At 38.0% G+C, this 17,656-nt stretch overlaps 1 protein-coding gene across 1 annotated transcript in view; it reads left to right on the forward strand.

The window, feature by feature from the left end:
* The window catches only part of prkcaa (protein kinase C, alpha, a), a 100,873-nt gene that overhangs the window by 51,001 nt on the left and 32,216 nt on the right, over nucleotides 1–17,656 (forward strand). The window contains exons 4-5 of the mRNA XM_058072618.1: nucleotides 5,591–5,702; nucleotides 7,187–7,315. Coding sequence (XP_057928601.1) covers nucleotides 5,591–5,702; nucleotides 7,187–7,315 — 241 coding nt within the window. The remainder of the gene's footprint in view (nucleotides 1–5,590; nucleotides 5,703–7,186; nucleotides 7,316–17,656) is intronic.

The following is a 17,656-nucleotide window of genomic DNA, read 5'->3' on the forward strand; positions in this document are numbered from 1 at the left end:
AGGTTGGCGAGGTTTTGTTGCAATAGTGCAGTACAAACACAACTCCTTAGTCCACCATTCTTATTTTGTGTGCAGGGCTCCCTCTTGTTGTTTTGGTCATGTGACTGTGATCTACGAAATTGACTATTCTGTTATTTGAATTTACTTTGTATATATTTATAATGTGACATATCTTGCTTGACCAAAAAAAAAATTGAAATAGAATATTGATATATGTGTCAACATGTAAAATATATGTTGTGAATGAATTGGCAGTAATAGATTCATTCATTCATCCATCCATCCATTTTCTACCGCTTATTTACCGCGGATTGCGGGGGTGCCGGAGCCTATCCCAGCTGTCTTTAGGCGAGAGGCAGGGTACACCCTGGACTGGTCACCAGCCAATCACAGGGCACATATAGACAAACAACCATTCACACTCACATTCATACCTATGGACAATTTGGAGTCACCAATTAACCTAGCATGTTTTTGGAATATGGGAGGAAACCGGAGTACCCGGAGAAAACCCACGCATGCACGGGGAGAACATGCCAACTCCACACAGAGATGGCTGAGGGTGGAATCGAACTGGAGTCTCCCCGGGGGCCCAGGTCCGTTGAGATAATGTGTTTTAAACCAAGAATTGGGAGTGTAAAGTTGACTATAGGGATGCTATTTCATGTCTACAAGGGTCTAATCATGGTAAAAATCATATTTAGAATGTCATAAATAGGTTTTCTATAACTATAAAAATATTCCACTTGTTAATAAAAGTTGCAGTCAGATCTGGAACCAATTAATTGCGATAAATATGAGATGACTGTAGTGCTGTAATGTTTCCTATGAAGTACCTACTGTATTAGTGATCATGTCATTTGTTTATGACAATCCTGTCTTACACAGACCCCCCCAATTAACACCATAGCATGTCCAAATGTTCATATCATATGCTTGCCTCCTTTTTCTGCATGAGGTCAGCATCACACTGCCAAGCTTTTCATTCACAAGGCTGCCTGGTGTCCTGCTTGCTAATTAAGATGGATGGGCGAATGTAGCTAATTAGCGAACATCAGCAGGCTGACCAATCCATCACTATCTCCTAGTAGCGTTTGATCAGCACTTTTCCTTTACATACACATTCACCTGGGGTTAACGCGAGACAAATGAAGTAATATGACTCTGATTAGTTAAATTTGAATTGTGGGGCTGCACGGTGGATGAGTGGTTAGCACACAGGCCTCACAGCTAGGAGACCTGAGTTTAATTCCACCCTCGGCCATCTCTGTGTGGAGTTTACATGTTCTCCCCGTGCATATATGGGTTTTCTCCGGGTACTCCGGTTTCCTCCCACATTCCAAAAACATGCATGACTCCAAATTGAATGTGATTTCAGTTAGTCAGTTATTTCTGACTGAAAATGTACTTATGTATGTGAATGTGTATAGAAATGTATATGTATATAAATGTAATAATAATGGGCTGCACGGCGGCGCAGACCTCACAGCTAGGAGACCCGAGTTCAATCCCACCCTCGGCCATCTCTGTGTGGAGTCTGCATGTTCTCCCCATATATGCGTGGGTTTTCTCCGGTTACTCCGGTTTCCTCCCAAATTCTGGCCACATTCGAAAAACATGTTAGGTTAATTGGCGACTCCAAATTGTCCATAGGTATGAATGTGAGTGGTTGTTGTCTATATGTGCTCTGTGATTGGCTGGCAACCAGTCATCTGGGATAGGCTCCAGCACCCTTGTGAGGATAAGCGGTCGAAAATGAATGAATTCATATTTTAATTGTTTTGTGTTACATGTATCGTGTTGACTTTATTTTTTAGATTAGAAGAGTGTGACAACAATCTATATTTCCTCGTTACATGTTTGATGAAAACAAATCCACTGCTTGTCCTCACTGCAGTCATGGCACTAGCCAGTCCTTGCTAATAAGACACATTATGTAACTGTTTAAACAAAATCACAGGTGCATATCATCTGTGCAAGATGCAAAACTGAAACACCAAGCGGCCACTATTCATCTATAGAGAGCATCATTCATTGCTGCCTTTAACAGCCAGTGGCTGGCTTTGCTATAATAGCCTTGTGATGTTGAGCCAAGTGATTAAGTTGCTCATTGCTCTCAGCATCGCTGCTGTGGTGGCCCAGCGCCACCCAGTCTGTCTTGAATTTCCCATTAAGGCCCAGTTTGGATGTAATAGTGGATAAGGAGCCGGAGGGGTGGAGCCGTTCATGTGGTAGCAGGCAGAGAGGACGTGTTAATGGACAATCCTGTGTGCGCAGTGACGTGTAGTCACTTATGTTCATTTACAGGATTCATTTTGTGCACATTACACCTTCCCACGAGTGAATCTTTAAATAAGACCTCACAAATCATTCAGACATTGCACACCTGCCCTAATCTTAATCCATTTTAGCGATTGCCACCATGAAAATTATTCACTAGAATGATTAATAATGCATTTCTGATTAAAAATAACCAGACTTAATGGTCCCAACTGTAATTTTTGGATTCATTTATTATATTTTGCCAGTTCTAAAGTGTGAGTCAATTGGGCTATGTGGAATCTTGTCACAATATTAAGCACTTAATATTATTATATTATATAATATATTATATATATTATATTATATTACATATTTATATTATTATCTTTATCTTTATATTATTAAGAAATAATCTGGACCCTATACCTCTATCTGTATTTATTAGGGATTGTCCGATAAAATCGCCTGATATTGGCATGAAAATTTGATCGGTTCATATCAATGTATATGCCAAGGTCCATATCGCCCAATTTAGACCTAACATTAGAGGGAAGTTGCTTATGTCTGTATCGGAAATGAGGAGCTGGAAAATATTGGGATATAAGCCAATATTAAGCATATCTTGTAATATAATCATAGAATATCCAAACCTAGCCATCAAAATCCTCTGATTGTTGTTTTGAAAAATATATGAATAAAAAATAAATGAATAAATTGTTTCTTGAGTATTTCAAATCGGAAGTCGGAGGTACAGGGGGCGAAAACATTTCAGTCCCTTGTGAGGGCGTGACAGAAAATAATTGAGAAGCACTGGTCTAAGGGGACTTTGTAAAATCCTGAATGGGGAATAATATTCCTTTGTTTTTTATGCTTGGACCATTGGTTAGTTGTGTGTACCTATAAAGCAAATAATACTGATTTTTACATAAAAACCACGAAAACATGAACACCAGAACAAGACAGGATTTTAACATTACTTTCAAGAAAAGTACAATAAAAAAATATGCAGGTATATTGCAATTTACCAATACTGTATATATAATTGAATGCCTATAATACTTTCCACAGTGCACCTGGAATTATTAGTTTAGTTTGTGCTGTAAAAGTGTTATATAATCTGTTAATATAATGTGCTTGGATCCTTTTTTCAGAAGCACTTTAAAGATGTGGAGGTTGCTTTGCAATACTGCTTGCTAAAACTGTTCTAATGACAGTGTCAAGTTCATTTGGACTTAGGCCAGCTAGTACTTGAAAAAGCTGAGAAGATCATAGACGACGCTTTAACAACTCAACTCCAGTACATTTTCTGGAGTTTTATTTCACACTTCAGCTATTTACAATAGCTTGTAATGTTAGGATGATAAGAGGGATAGAATCACATTTTTGATGAATGCAAGTGGTTATTATAAACAATATAGTCTCAAATTCTCTCCAATAGACCGACTGCCCTAAAAAATTAAATTTACTGTCAAAGACCCAGAATGTACAGGAATAAAGTATGTGGAATTTACAAGCTGAACCATAAAACATTAAATATGAAGTTTATGTGAAAGTCCCTCCTTGTTTATTGTCCAAGTTGTCTCCTTGACATGTTTTGCAATCAAGCAAAAACAAAGCAAAAAAGCGACAAACAGTAAATAACTACCATGAAATATAAGAGCGGTGTTATAGAACGCTTGCTTCTCTCACTCTCTCCCCCACACAGGTTACAGCTGCTCAAAGTGTATGAATAGAAAACACAAAAGACAGCACACTGTGCTGTATAAGATAAGACACTCTCCAGTGGTCTTATGATCATATTATATCTTTGAAATATTAAACAGCACAGCTGCTGTTGCCTTCATCCTGTTTCAGTTAGCCTCATAAGAACAATCATTTATTATTCCTCAGAAATGTTTTACTTAGTACTGTATCCCTCAAGGGGAAATTCATTTTACACTTTGTTACAGGTTTTAGAAATACACGCATACACTGTGCAACGGGATGAGGCATCTTTGGATTTTTTTTAACTATTCACCTTGCTGCAAAGTCATCCTTTAGACCGAGCATTCTACGTCCTATGACATTTCTTACTATCTCGTCAACAATGATTTATTTAACTACCCCTGAATCAATTTTTGTCAACTTAATGAAAAATAAACAGTCCTCAATAAATTTGTCCCAGTAATTCTGCTTCATCTTGCCCCTGCTGTCTGTAAATAAATATTGCTCTGCATGCTAAATATTCCCAGCATCCAAAATTGCAATGGATGCTTGCCCAGTGGATGGGAACGGAAACAAGCCTTCCAGTCAAATCTCACGGTTCAGAAATAAAACAGAAATATTAAGCATTACACAAAATACATAGATAGAATTACAAAAATATATTTCTTCATGTTGTTCTATGGTGTTGCATAACATGTAAATACACAATATACATAATGAAAATACGTCATTGTTTTTAATCTGGTGTTTAAATTGAATATTTCTGGTACAACCTGAATTCTAAGTAAATACAGCAGATAGCTTGTGAAAACCTAGACGTCAGTAAAATGAGCACTGAAACCAAATGGGAGTCAAAACAAAATTTCAAGACCAGTTTTAAATAACAGCAACAAATTACATAAAGCATTATTGGAGGAATTATTAAGGAAGTTCTATGTGGTAGATCCAAAATGTGTTGTCAGCCCAAAGCCAGAGGATCCAATTGGCTGTCTGTCAAGACACGGGACGAACGTCGGCCCAAATGAAGGTTGTTACTGGTGGCGAGTGTGGTCCAATAACCATCAGACAACATCAACAATGTCTTCAAAGGCCTTGTCTCCTTCAACGCCACAAAAATACCCGTCTGGAATTTGCACAAGAACATCAAACATTGGACATTGACAGGTGGAAGAAGGTTTTATTCTCTGATGACAGGAAAATGGAACCTTGACAGTTGCAGGGGGCGTCTCTCATGACTGAAAGGTGTCATCTGTGTGGTCATGACTGCGTTTTTCAACAGAACGACCGCCTGATAAAGGAATAACCTCACTCTTTTGGACCATTGTGCATGTTACCCGGATGGAAATCCAACTGAGGACCTTTGTGGATCACAATCAATCACTATATTTCATATATTTTTAACCAGTGTCACTTTCGTTATTGTCTGAATATTTAACAAAACACTTCCTTGATGCAATTCATGACTGGACAATTTTTCCCAGGACTGTACCTTGGCTAACTTTTCTAATGCGATGTCATCCCCTGCAAACAATTCTGCAAAATCCTCAACAAATTGTAATGCTTGTGCTGGTGCTTATGATATTATATATCATGTTTAATTTATGTGGGTTTTTTTTTCTTTTAGGATCCGAGAACTAAGCATAAATTTAAGATCCACACCTATGGGAGCCCCACCTTCTGTGACCACTGTGGGTCTCTGCTGTACGGCCTCATGCACCAGGGCATGAAATGTGACTGTGAGTATTTCATGTTGGAGCATTGTGGAGCTGCAACGATGATTAGTCTATTATCCAAGAGTTCGAGAAACGTAAATTGCAATCCTTTTGTGGATGGCTTTGGATTTCCTCACACATGTAAACCCAGTTATTTCTGACTGCAAATGTACTTCTAAAATAGTAATAATAATGCATGCACGGTGGACGAGTGGTTAGCACGCAGACCTCACAGGGAGGAGACCCAAGTTCAATCCCACCCTCAGCCATCTCTGTGTGGAGTTTGCATGTTCTCCCAATGCATGCGTGGGTTTTCTCCAGGTATTCCGGTTTCCTCCCACATTCCAAAAACATGCTAGGTTAATTGGCGACTCCAAATTGTCAATAGGTATGAATGTGAGTGTGAATGGTTGTAATTTTAATAATAATAATAATACATTTCTTGTTGGTGCCTTTCAAAACACCAAATGTCACCTTACATGCAATAAAATCACAATAAAACATACAAAATAAAATAAAATACAGAGCGGGACAACAGCAACACAGTCAATACTGGAAAGGCGAGAGCAATAAGCAGATTTGCTATATCATATGATATGGAAGAAGGCAACAACCACCTTTAAAAATGTCAAAATACAACACATATGTGTAAATATTTTGATAATTGTTTGGTTGCACCTTATATGAACAAGTGTTTACATGAGCCTGAGTTGTCTATAATGTACATTTCACAGTAAACAAGGATATTAATGCATGGATGTAAATTGGTCGGATTACATGCATGTTCTGTAACATAAGGACTGTTTACAACCATTATGACATGACTGTCCTACATAATAAATCCTCATAAAAGCAGAAAAAAAAAAAGAAAAACATCTATGGACATTCCACATCCATTACTCTTTACACACCAGCCTTACAATTGAAGGTGAATAGAGATCATTTCTGCAAGGAAAGGAAACATCGTCCAATTCCTTGCATGAGCTATCATGACGACAAAAGGGACTTGCTCTCAGTTCACATGCCATGAATTTATGCCAGCTGAATCGTTTAACCTTGTTAAAACACATGCAATCCTTTTGATATTTGCTCTGCAATACACAAATTAAAAATATGTCCTGATATAGACGCAGTAACGCCAGAAGGCATTCTTAAAGCGGCTTACTACCCACAAACATTAAGGCACTAGATGTTGCACAAATTGCTTTTATAAGATCAAAACGGATGTTGTCGAACATGTATGTACCGTATTGATTCTACATCATTGCTCATTGCACGGAATTGCCTTGACAGCACTATGTAAACTGTGCAGTATTGTGTAAAAGTCTTCAGTGGCCTAGCTCTGTTATGCAAAAAATATAGAAGACTACACATAACATTTTGGTGAGGATCTAGCCGTCGCTATGACTTAAACGGATATTTCCATCAGACCAGAATTATCACGGCAATGGTAAAACAAGACTTGTAATGATGCCTAATGTACAATTCTCTTGTTTCTTCCAACGCAGCTTGCGATATGAACGTCCACAACCAGTGTGTCATGAACGTGCCCAGCCTATGTGGGACCGATCACACCGAAAGGAGGGGTCGCTTGTACCTCAAGTGTGAGGTCAGTGGGGAGAAGATGCAGGTCACAGGTAGGTCTTGGAGTCCAATGTTATGTCATTTGCTAAAATGGGGATCAAACGCTGTTTGTACATTCGGCTGAGCAGATACGAGCTATTGGCCTGTTCCCTCTGTGACCTCGGATCAGATTGAACACAAAGGCCATCTAATTTCATAGGCAAAGTCACTTTTAATCCTCTGATGCCATTAACCTGAATTAAACCTCTCTGGCCATTTATTCTGCCCACCTTATTATGCAGTCAATCCCTTGGCTGTGGGACTATCAATATGGCATGGAGGCAATTCCCTTTTAAAGCACAAATCAATACACCTTTGCTGTCTTCAGAGTCTGCAATAAGAAACATAGTTACAACACACTTGGAAAGGATATCCCAAAGTGGATAGTCCACTGTGTGGGTTTTATCCTGTTGCTATGTTTTCACATTATTATCACCCACCCTAAGCTGAAGGGGGATATTCTGATATAACTCGGATCAATCTGAGAAGGACGGAATGCTACTCTTTATCACTCACTTCTTTCTTGCAAGTATGGATTTGTTTTTTTTGTTTTTTTTTCTCAGATTTGTTTTTTTTTCATTCCATTTAATCACACTGGTGTGATGGCAGATTTTTAAGTATTGAACAGATATTTAATACACTCTAACTTGGGTTGTTGTATTCCCCATTGCTTTACTTTTTTTTTTGTTGTCCAAAAAATGTCACTCAAATTTTGCTCTTGTTTTTTGTACGCTGTCTCAGCTTTCGTGCTTTAACAAACGAGCCCGTTTGCCCTGCACTATATTGAAAGAAAGGCACCCAAAGCATTTCTGACTCACTGCATTTTTTTCATTGTGTGCCTGGAAAATAACCCAACATGGGGCCAAAGAAAGTTAAAGTGCCAGGATTTGGTAAAAAGGTAAAGAATTGAATTCAATCTCTACAGGAAGTAGATTGCATTAACAATAAGTTCAATCCATTCATAATTTATTATAACACTATAAGTTTTTTTTTTCATTTTTAATAAATATGACCCACAAAAAAAACATTATTTTTAGTTATATGTATTTTTGACCACCCTAACTTTTGGTTAATTTCATTGTGTGTCTGAAATGGATTGATTGGAATTACATTATTTTGAATGGGAAAAATTGCCTGGGATTTCACATGTTTTGTTTGATCCTTTTGGAACAAAATGATGACAAAAACTGAGGTTCCACTGTATTATCAAATCCCTTTCTAGTCAGCAGAAACATTTATTTGTCCTGAAGTAGTAGCCTCCGCTCCGCTTTTAGACATCATATCAGAATTAATTCAGTAACTCACAAATAAAGACATCACGGCGGGCAAACATACTGTAGCACACATTAATTTTCCCTCTCTTTCATTTAGGCTTTGCAGTTGCGTGTCTCAGCATGTCCATATTATTTTTGAGGGAACTGCTATTTCTCGTCCTAATTAGTGCTTTGAATAGACGGCTTGTCCTTACTTCCTGACACAAGAAAGGCTGTAATGACTTACTTTTAATTAGACTGAAAACGATTGGCTGAACCAAAATAAAATTAAGCAGCACTATTGTTGATAGTCTCATTAACATGTGCACGAACCAAGCATGTCAAATGTGACTCTTTCAGTCTTGCATCTTTGTTTGTATTATCTTCGTGTTGGGTACAATTAAGAAAATATACTGTAAATTAACAAGTTGAGTCCAGATTATAATATAATATGATATTGTTGTGTTATATTTTGTCACGAAATACAGTGTTTTCATTTACAGTATGCAATAAAAAAAAATAAAATTCAATTGTTGTCTTATCAGACATTCACTAATCTATTTACTATGCCGCTTATCCTCATGAAGGCCGCGGGTATGCTTGAGCCTATCCAAGCTGTCCTTGGGCGAGAGCCGGGGTACACTCTGGACTGTCCAGCAGCCAATCACAGGGCACATATAGACAAACAACCATTCACACTCACATTCATACCTATGGACAATTTGGAGTCACCAATTAACCTAGCATGTTTTTGGAATGTGGGAGGAAACCGGAGTACCCGGAGAAAATGCATGCATGCACTGGGAGAACACGCAAACTCCACACAGAGATGGCCGGTGGTGGAATTTAACTTGGGTCGCCCAGCTGTGAGGTCTGCGCGCTAACCACTCGACCACCGTGCAGCCTTGTCAGGTTTTAATTGCATGATATCTTGTGAGATGAGACTTTGTGATGCCCCTAATATTATTATATATTGTTATGATAATAAAAACTAGCCAAATGACGCGGCACTCTTTTGACACTAATAATTTCAAAAGAGATGTTTAATTAAATACTGTCATACTAATACAACATTGTCAGGTTGCTGCCCAAGCCGCATCATTCAATAGAATTCCCATTGAGTGGGAATTTGCGGTCAGCTGGCAATCAAAGCAGAACATGTGCTTAATGTAATGAATTCTGAGGTAACATTTCCAAGGCCGTCCTAATCTGTTAAAATCCTCTTGCTGCAATTTGTTAATTTTGAGCTGCGGAGCCAAAAGAATATCCCCGATTATGCTTGCTATGTTTAAACATTTCATTAAATAAATAGTAGTTACCGTGAGGCAAATGCTCTTTGAAATAACAATGAGGTATTTCATTTCAGTTCTATTGCAGGCCATTTTTTTCTTGCCAAACGTTTGCATGCAAGGGTCATGATAAATGCAAACGATACATACGATGCATGTTTTTTATTTCATCATTCGAAGGCATGCAGTGATGCTCTCAGTTCCTTGCCACATGAAGCCAAATCAGTGAATGCAGATGCTTAACACTAACGAAATGTGTTACAATGAGGAAAAAAAACCCATTGTAAAACAACTCTAAACAGATATTTCTGACACCGCAGCATAAGGGCTGCAGCTGTTGAATATTTAGATATCTCCTGAGTATTCCACTGAAATGTCCTTCCATTAATTGAGTAATTAGAGTGCTGTCTTTTTCTAGATGAAATAAACCCTGTATGAAGTCTGGAATAATAAACTAGCCAGACATTTAACAGTGATTGCTAGCCCTCCATATCACTAATGTTAGTAATGTAATTTAATGTTACAGTCAGCCTTCGCATTACAGTGGTTCGTTTATCATTCCCTAACTTTATCATGTTATTTAAAAAAAAATTAATTCATTCATGATCACTGTTTAGTGGTACACTATGGTTTATTATTAGTCAAAACATATTGAAATACAGTACAAGTGATATGCATTATTCTGGTCACTGTTCACGCAGCAGTAATGACACAAAAAATTGAGGTATTACCTTACGTTACATTACCTTAACACTGCATAATTTCAAGTCAATCGTGGTATGTCTGATATGATAGAGTAAAAACACGTCGAAGTGGTAAGTTTTTAGCTTCTTGAATTCAGAAGAAACAAATTCAGGGATAACTGGTTAGTTTGCTAGCTTGCTCGCTTGCTAGCGGCCGTCCCTGCAGCATAAGAGTTGCGTTCTGTTGTAAACAATGACTAATATGAGTATCAAGGCAACTATTGGAGTGTTATTTAATGTCTACAGTGCTGTAATAATATTTAAAAAACATATTCAGAAAGTCGTAAACAGGTTTTTTAACTATGAAAATATCCATTTCTTCACATTGAGTCTGGAACAAAACGAGTGTAATCTTATTGATTTGTGTTGTGTTAAATTTAGCTTGTCATGAGTCTTCCTCTCCATTCTGGGTGTCTTTGGAGATGATGCAACATTGAAGATGTGCTTTTGTGGCGTGTGTTGTAAGTGCTGAATCACAACGAATACAAGTGTTCAACTTAAGATTAAGATCAAGATATGCCTTTATTCGTCCCTCAGCGGGGAAATTTGTAAACTTGCAGTTTCGCCTGAAATTCTTCCACATTTTCTATCTGTTGTTATTCCTCTTTCGGTGCTGTTTCGTTTTGACTTCACATGTGCGTGTGACGAGGAGAAAAAAAATATCGAAATTATTCTAGGAATGGTTAAAGGGACCTTTACAAATTACATTACAATTCTATTGCAACAGACGCCGACTTTACTATGACTTCTGTTTTGAAATCAATAGGGTTTCTCACCTTCTTTATCAAAGTTATGCCACTTGCAGCCATATTTAATTTAAAAACAAAGCAACGAATTGTCTAACTCTCACAAATACACACTTGAATTAAGAGTAGGGGAGGAGACAGATACAGACCAATAGTTCATTGTTCTGCGTGTGTCCTATGAAGAAATAAACCATGCACACACACATAATAAAGACAATGAAAGGATTCCCTGGCTGGAGTCTGTTTCTAGTGTCCCAACTCTATCGGTATTGTTTTACCAAAACAGTGTATAATATAGAATTTTGTCTGAATCCTACAAAAGCAGGACTGAGGTTTCACTTAAATTCCAATACATTGTTGCTGGCAATCAGGTTCCATTTGCACCACTTAATAATGTAATTAAAGCCCTGAAAAGGCAATACTATTCGATGTAAGTGGATGTTAATATACAATGCCGATAACAGTCAAAGGCTAACTGACTGCAAGCTTGTATACACAATGCATATCAGCCTGAATTGGATAATGAGGTTGCTCTGTAAACAGCACAGGCGTCTGTGTTCGTCTGGGATGCCTTTTTGCCTCGTACTTGGAGGCATGTTGTAAATCCTCGCTCTTTGATGACAGAGCATTAGCGCATCTACAAGAACAATAATAATGGCGACGATCTGACAGCAAGCTCATGTAATCATTTGAGCATTTCGTAAGACACAGAATTTGAGTGACTCGTTCATTAATTAAATGATCTCCAGCAGGAACAGGGTGAAGGTTGGCTGTGACGCGGTGCAGCAACTGTGTGGGCAAGTCAAAGCTGTTTCAGTGGTGACATGTAAAAGACAATTGGCTAAATCGAGTTAATTCAGCGAAGGATAAGCAATGCATAAAGAAAAGATCATTTCAATTATACAGCCTGTGATAACCCCATATGTACTACAGTATATGTTACAGTATTTACAGGTATGTGTGCATAGACTGTGAGCACACTTATTGTCATCTCTATGTATTTTTTTTTTGTGCTGTACATGTGTGCAATGTGTACAGAACTGCTGTACTAAACCACACAGCCCACTCAGGCCAGATTGTATTTCAGATTACATTAACTGCTGTTGACGCCAAGCAGGCAGCCTTCCAAACAGATTTGAGTTACACAGCTAAAATAGCATGCTGGATGGTAGGGAGGAAGAATCATTACATCATTTTCACATGTACCTTTTCTTTCTCAAAATAAATAGGACCCTGCTTAGGCCTCTCAAGCATCAGAAATATGAAGCCCGAACAAGTTTTAGAACAAGTATGTTACCTATGTTGCAACTCCAACATTGACGCTCCCAGCAGCATGCTTCACTAGAGGCAATGCTCCAGTATCCTGGTACTCTATCTAGGATTTATATGTTGAAATAAATAATAATAATAAACAGTACTGCAGTTGTGTGGTTGGTTTATATGTTATAGAACATAGAATCCTTGAATGTTATTCTGCAGTGTGCAACAAAACATTGCAGTGTCTGAAGCTAACATAGCTGATAATGTTTGCACAATGATTTCAACTTGTTAAATAATGCATAGTTTTTGTTGTTTTTCCCTGCACGAGCATATTTCTCTCTTGTTTTTTTTTTTTTTTAAATCTCCCTTTGAAATTAGTAATCTTCATCCACACATTATTCTAGACCAGGGGTCTCAAACTCAATTTACCTGGGGGCCGCATCAGTTTTTAAAAAAAAAACGCATTTATTAAAAACAGAAAAATGAATAAACTTTGCTTTGGTTCCGATTTTCCGACCTAAATGACCTAAACAGTAGCCTCCAAGTTATTTCCTTTAAGCTTAAAAAGCCAAAAACATACCACTTCCACACGGATAGGGAGGATAACTATTAACAGTTATTTAACCTTTAACATGAACATTAATCAAACGTAATAATTTTTTCTGGGTACATGATACCATACAGCATCCATATCAAAATTGCGCGGGCCGCACTAACATTAAACTTTCATATCAAAGCGGGGGCCTCAAACTAGTGTGTGGCCCGCAGGCCGCGCGTTTGAGACCCCTGTTCTAGATTAAAGTTTGGTTAAGTGCTGATTCTATCCATCATGTGCCAGCTAGTGGTCAGAGGCAAGATGATGTGCAGGAAGCATTATGACTGCCAAGGGAAGTTGTGCTCTCTCAAATACACATTAGAGACAGATAAACAGCCTTCTGGCATAGACTCTTGCAAAATGAAGTCATTTGTCTCTTTATCAATGCTGAGACATGATGAATTTGTGTTTTTGTGGTGAAACGGAGCTGGTAGGCAGAAGCAGAAGAAGAGACAAGGGTTTTTGTGTGGGGAAAGACAGTCATGACCCTGTAGCCTTGTCCTCCGCCTCGCCATCGTGTGAGCACACAGCGCCGTTGTATTGGTTGGTGCTGAGAACGCCACCCTCGTCTTGGTTTCAGCAACTCTTTTGTTCCCTTGCTGTATGTATGCAAGGATTCACTTCGTAGAGAGCTATATTGTGCTTGTTATTCACTGGCTTGCAATGCAATATATTTGTGCCAGTTACCACCTGTAGGTTTTGCGGAGAACAAAAACTACCAGTCACGCAGAGCACCTCCATTGGGAACCGCCCTCTGCTTGTATACGAATGCGTCCATAAAGAGTCATGTAACACTCTCTTGGCCAAAAATTGAACTATATCAACATTTCATGGACTATTTTAGTGTTTCATAGCTGCAGTACTTTGCAAAAGTCTTAGTAGTCCATGACCACATATATGTATAACTAGAATGTCACGAAGTAGAATATATAAACACATTTTTCCCCACTACATTTATGTTTTGTTGTCCTGTTGCTGTAAAAGTCCAAATTTCTATTTTTTGTATTTATTATTTGAGTTGATAGTGTATTTGTTTCACTCGTTAGGCTGGTTTACATCATTTCCATCATGATGTCTGGAGGGCCAAATGCAGGCCGGTTATTGACCACCCGGACGTTAAACCCTTTTACACAACCGGCGTACAATATTCAGTATTGTACTTAAAAACCCGCAGTCACATTTTGTCAAAGCATCTTACTGCTGGAAAATCTTCAGTGAATTGACTAATTGATTCATAACCGCCGTTGTTTTCATACCCTTACACTTTCTATTTAAGTTACTCTTTTAAAAAAATGAAAATGTATTAACATCCCCATCAGAGGTGTAGTGCATTAACGGTGACTTACCCCCACTTTGTCCCGTAAGTCATCACGGATTTCGGTGATGAGGAACCTAATTCCGGTTAGTTGGTGGGGCCACTTAAGTAAAGAGTTTGGCTTCTCAGAACAATATGCGTTCAAAAGAGTAAGACATTTGTAACGTCAAGCGATTTTGAGATCATCAGGATGTTTTACTCTTTTGAATGCATGTTGTGCATGAAATGCATGCAAATATTATTTATATTTTAGGTTGTTTTCAGCGGTAGTCTTAAGCTTAAGCTGAACTGAACAGGCCATTTCACTTTACTGCCTGTTTGCAATAAATTTCTATTTCAAAAGGTTATTGTATTATTGCATTTTGAAACCCTACATAGAACCTCCTTAAGGTGCGATGCAACAGTGCGATGTGTAAATAGTTGTAATTTTTGTTTCTGTTGTGTTTCTTCTGTTCCTGGCTCAAGGAGGATGACAAACAATGGCAGGGGTGCCATTATGATTCTGGTAGGGGGGAACATTTGTTTGATTTCAGAGTGCATCAAAATGTAATAATAAATTCCTGCTTTAGTTTAGCCCTGTTATCCAGATCCTCACCAAACACTAATGCATTTTCTTTGGCCAATGTGCCAATCCTCCACAAACATGGACAGAAATCGGATTTGTGTTTTTAGTATAATCATGCTAATTGTGTTTATCCTCTATTTCATGTGTCAAAATATTTTCTGTAAAAAAGTGAATTATTAATTAATGCAATAAAACTGGCGGTGTCCTAAGACAATTGCACAGTCATGTATATTTAAGTGACTGAGTAAGGTAAGGTTTGACAGTATGTCCTGCACATGAAGGCCGATGTTGGTTAAAGGTCAAAGTAGCCGCATTAAATTATCTATTGGAATTTTTCAGATTTCTTTAATATCAAAGGAACTACTGCTTCATTTCACTTTTGTTTCCTCTCATATATATCATTCATACATTCTTTTGACCCATAGTCTAGTGTGCGTGCCTCTTAATTCTTAACCATATCGTCTGCGTACGGTCCGTATTTCACCATGTTACATATAATGGTGCAGCGTAGGTGTGCACAGGTCAGATTTAGTGCTCAGTTTGGATCTATTGTTGATGTAGGTGGATCAGAGACATCCCATTTTGACTTTTGGGTTTTTTTTTTCTACAGTTTCGCTGGTCCTTTATTGTAAAAGCTGAATCCTTCTTATTGTGTGTGTTGAACAGTTTAAAATGTATCGCTGCAGAGGGTGATACATACTTAAAAGAAAGTAAACTGACCTGAGTCTAAAGTACCATATGTGATTATTGTTGAATATTGAGATTTTTTTTCTACATAGTGGAAATATTGTTTACCTTTTCTGGCTATTTTAGGATGCCGGCGGTAGGCAGATCAGTGTCAGGTGTCTGCTTTCATTGCTAAATGGTGTACATGCCCGAGTCAGCTTCCAGTTTCAGATTAGCACATTGCAATTTAGTTAACTTGGCAAGTAGTGTACAAATGTTTATTTAACTGCAAAGGGTCAAATGTATTTGTATCTGTTATAATTATAGTGAAGTACTGTAGCTGTTGTTTTTCCATGACCGTCACTGGTCACAATATTAGGTAGACCTGCGCAATCTGATAAGGTCTAGTATAAGAGAACATATCTCTGCTTGCCTAAAGGTAGAGTTGGTCTTGGTTCGAGACTCTGCATCCAGCCTGCCGGTGGACAAGTAGCATGCATGTGATGATTAAGGGCCCTCTTCAATTCAGCCTTTTCTTGATGCAATTTCCTCTACTTCATAGCGTAGCGTATTCACCGCACACAGATGCCAACGGATTTTTGCCAAGAGGAAATTAACTTGTTTTTACTGTAAATCAGTGTCGAGATGCAGCTGAAAATACTTGAGTAGAGTTGTAGCATTGCCAGGAGTCCACTCACTCCTGACTAGGAGCTAGTGTGTATGTAGCTAGGAAAAGTTCATTTTAATTAAAAAAAAAATACATCAAGACATATATCTTAAATTATGTCTCACACACTGATAATGAAACTAAAAATATCAGTTCCAGGGTCAAGCTGTTGTCATTATAAACTTATTATTTAATGTACCTGCAGTGTTTTACATGACATTGTCAATTGTCATACTTGAGTAGAAATAAGACAGATGGGCCTCACACATTCTCACCTTTTTTCAAGTTACTTTTGTGGAAAGAGAAGCTAGCCTCTGCAAAATGTAAAAACAAGAACTTTGACAACAAGGGATGGTGACACCGGACCTTAACTGCTTTTAATTTAAGATTAAGATTATGACCTCTCATGTGAAGTTTAATTTCGAGGCGTACTTTGGGTTGAATTCTGAATTTTACATCCCTTATAGGTGTTTATTTGCAATGTTCCTTGAGACGTTAGAATGAATATTTTTAGTTGATTAACCAAGCACGTCTAAGAACTCACCTGTACTACATGGACTTCCCTTTGAAGTGAAGGTGGAGGGTGAAACTTTAAGCTTTAGTCGCCATGTTTGCCAAAGGAGATGGAGCGCAAACATGGATGACCTCATTATTTGAGGATAGGTCAGCTTGTGTCAGCTGAAGACAAGCCCTTGTGTTTGTGTCGGTTATCTAAGCCATGGCAATCCGCAAACATTCACTTCTAAATTCCTGGTGGGGAGTCTCCATTGTATGACATCTGTCACACTGCCCTTTGCCACTGCCTTTTGCTGTGTAATCATTGTCACCGACATGGAATGGGGGTGACTTGGGTCCTTGGGCCACCATAACCACCTAAACTGACCCAACTAGAGCCTTACATAACTCCAATTCCGAAAGCCATCATTTACAGTCACACCCTAATTTTAATTGTAAAAGTTGTAAAGGACATGGAAAAATACATATTCAGTACATTAACTTTTTTATGCTGTTTTTTCCATTTTTTTATTTTTTTTTTATTCTGTTTTATATTTATTTAACAGCAAAATATACGTTTGTTGGTGTCGTGCCAATGTTCTTTAAATTTTGCAAATTGTGGCTGTAGTGTTATAATAATTTGTTTTGTGTTATTTTACTTTGTTGATTAATTGTGTTTTTTTTCTCTTTTCCCCTTGCAGGGTGGGAGGGCATGGGATAATATAAGAAGGCTTGTGCCAACCATTCAGGGTGGGAGTAGC

This window comes from Doryrhamphus excisus, chromosome 1, assembly GCF_030265055.1.
Source record: "Doryrhamphus excisus isolate RoL2022-K1 chromosome 1, RoL_Dexc_1.0, whole genome shotgun sequence".
Taxonomy (NCBI): Eukaryota; Metazoa; Chordata; class Actinopteri; order Syngnathiformes; family Syngnathidae; genus Doryrhamphus; species Doryrhamphus excisus.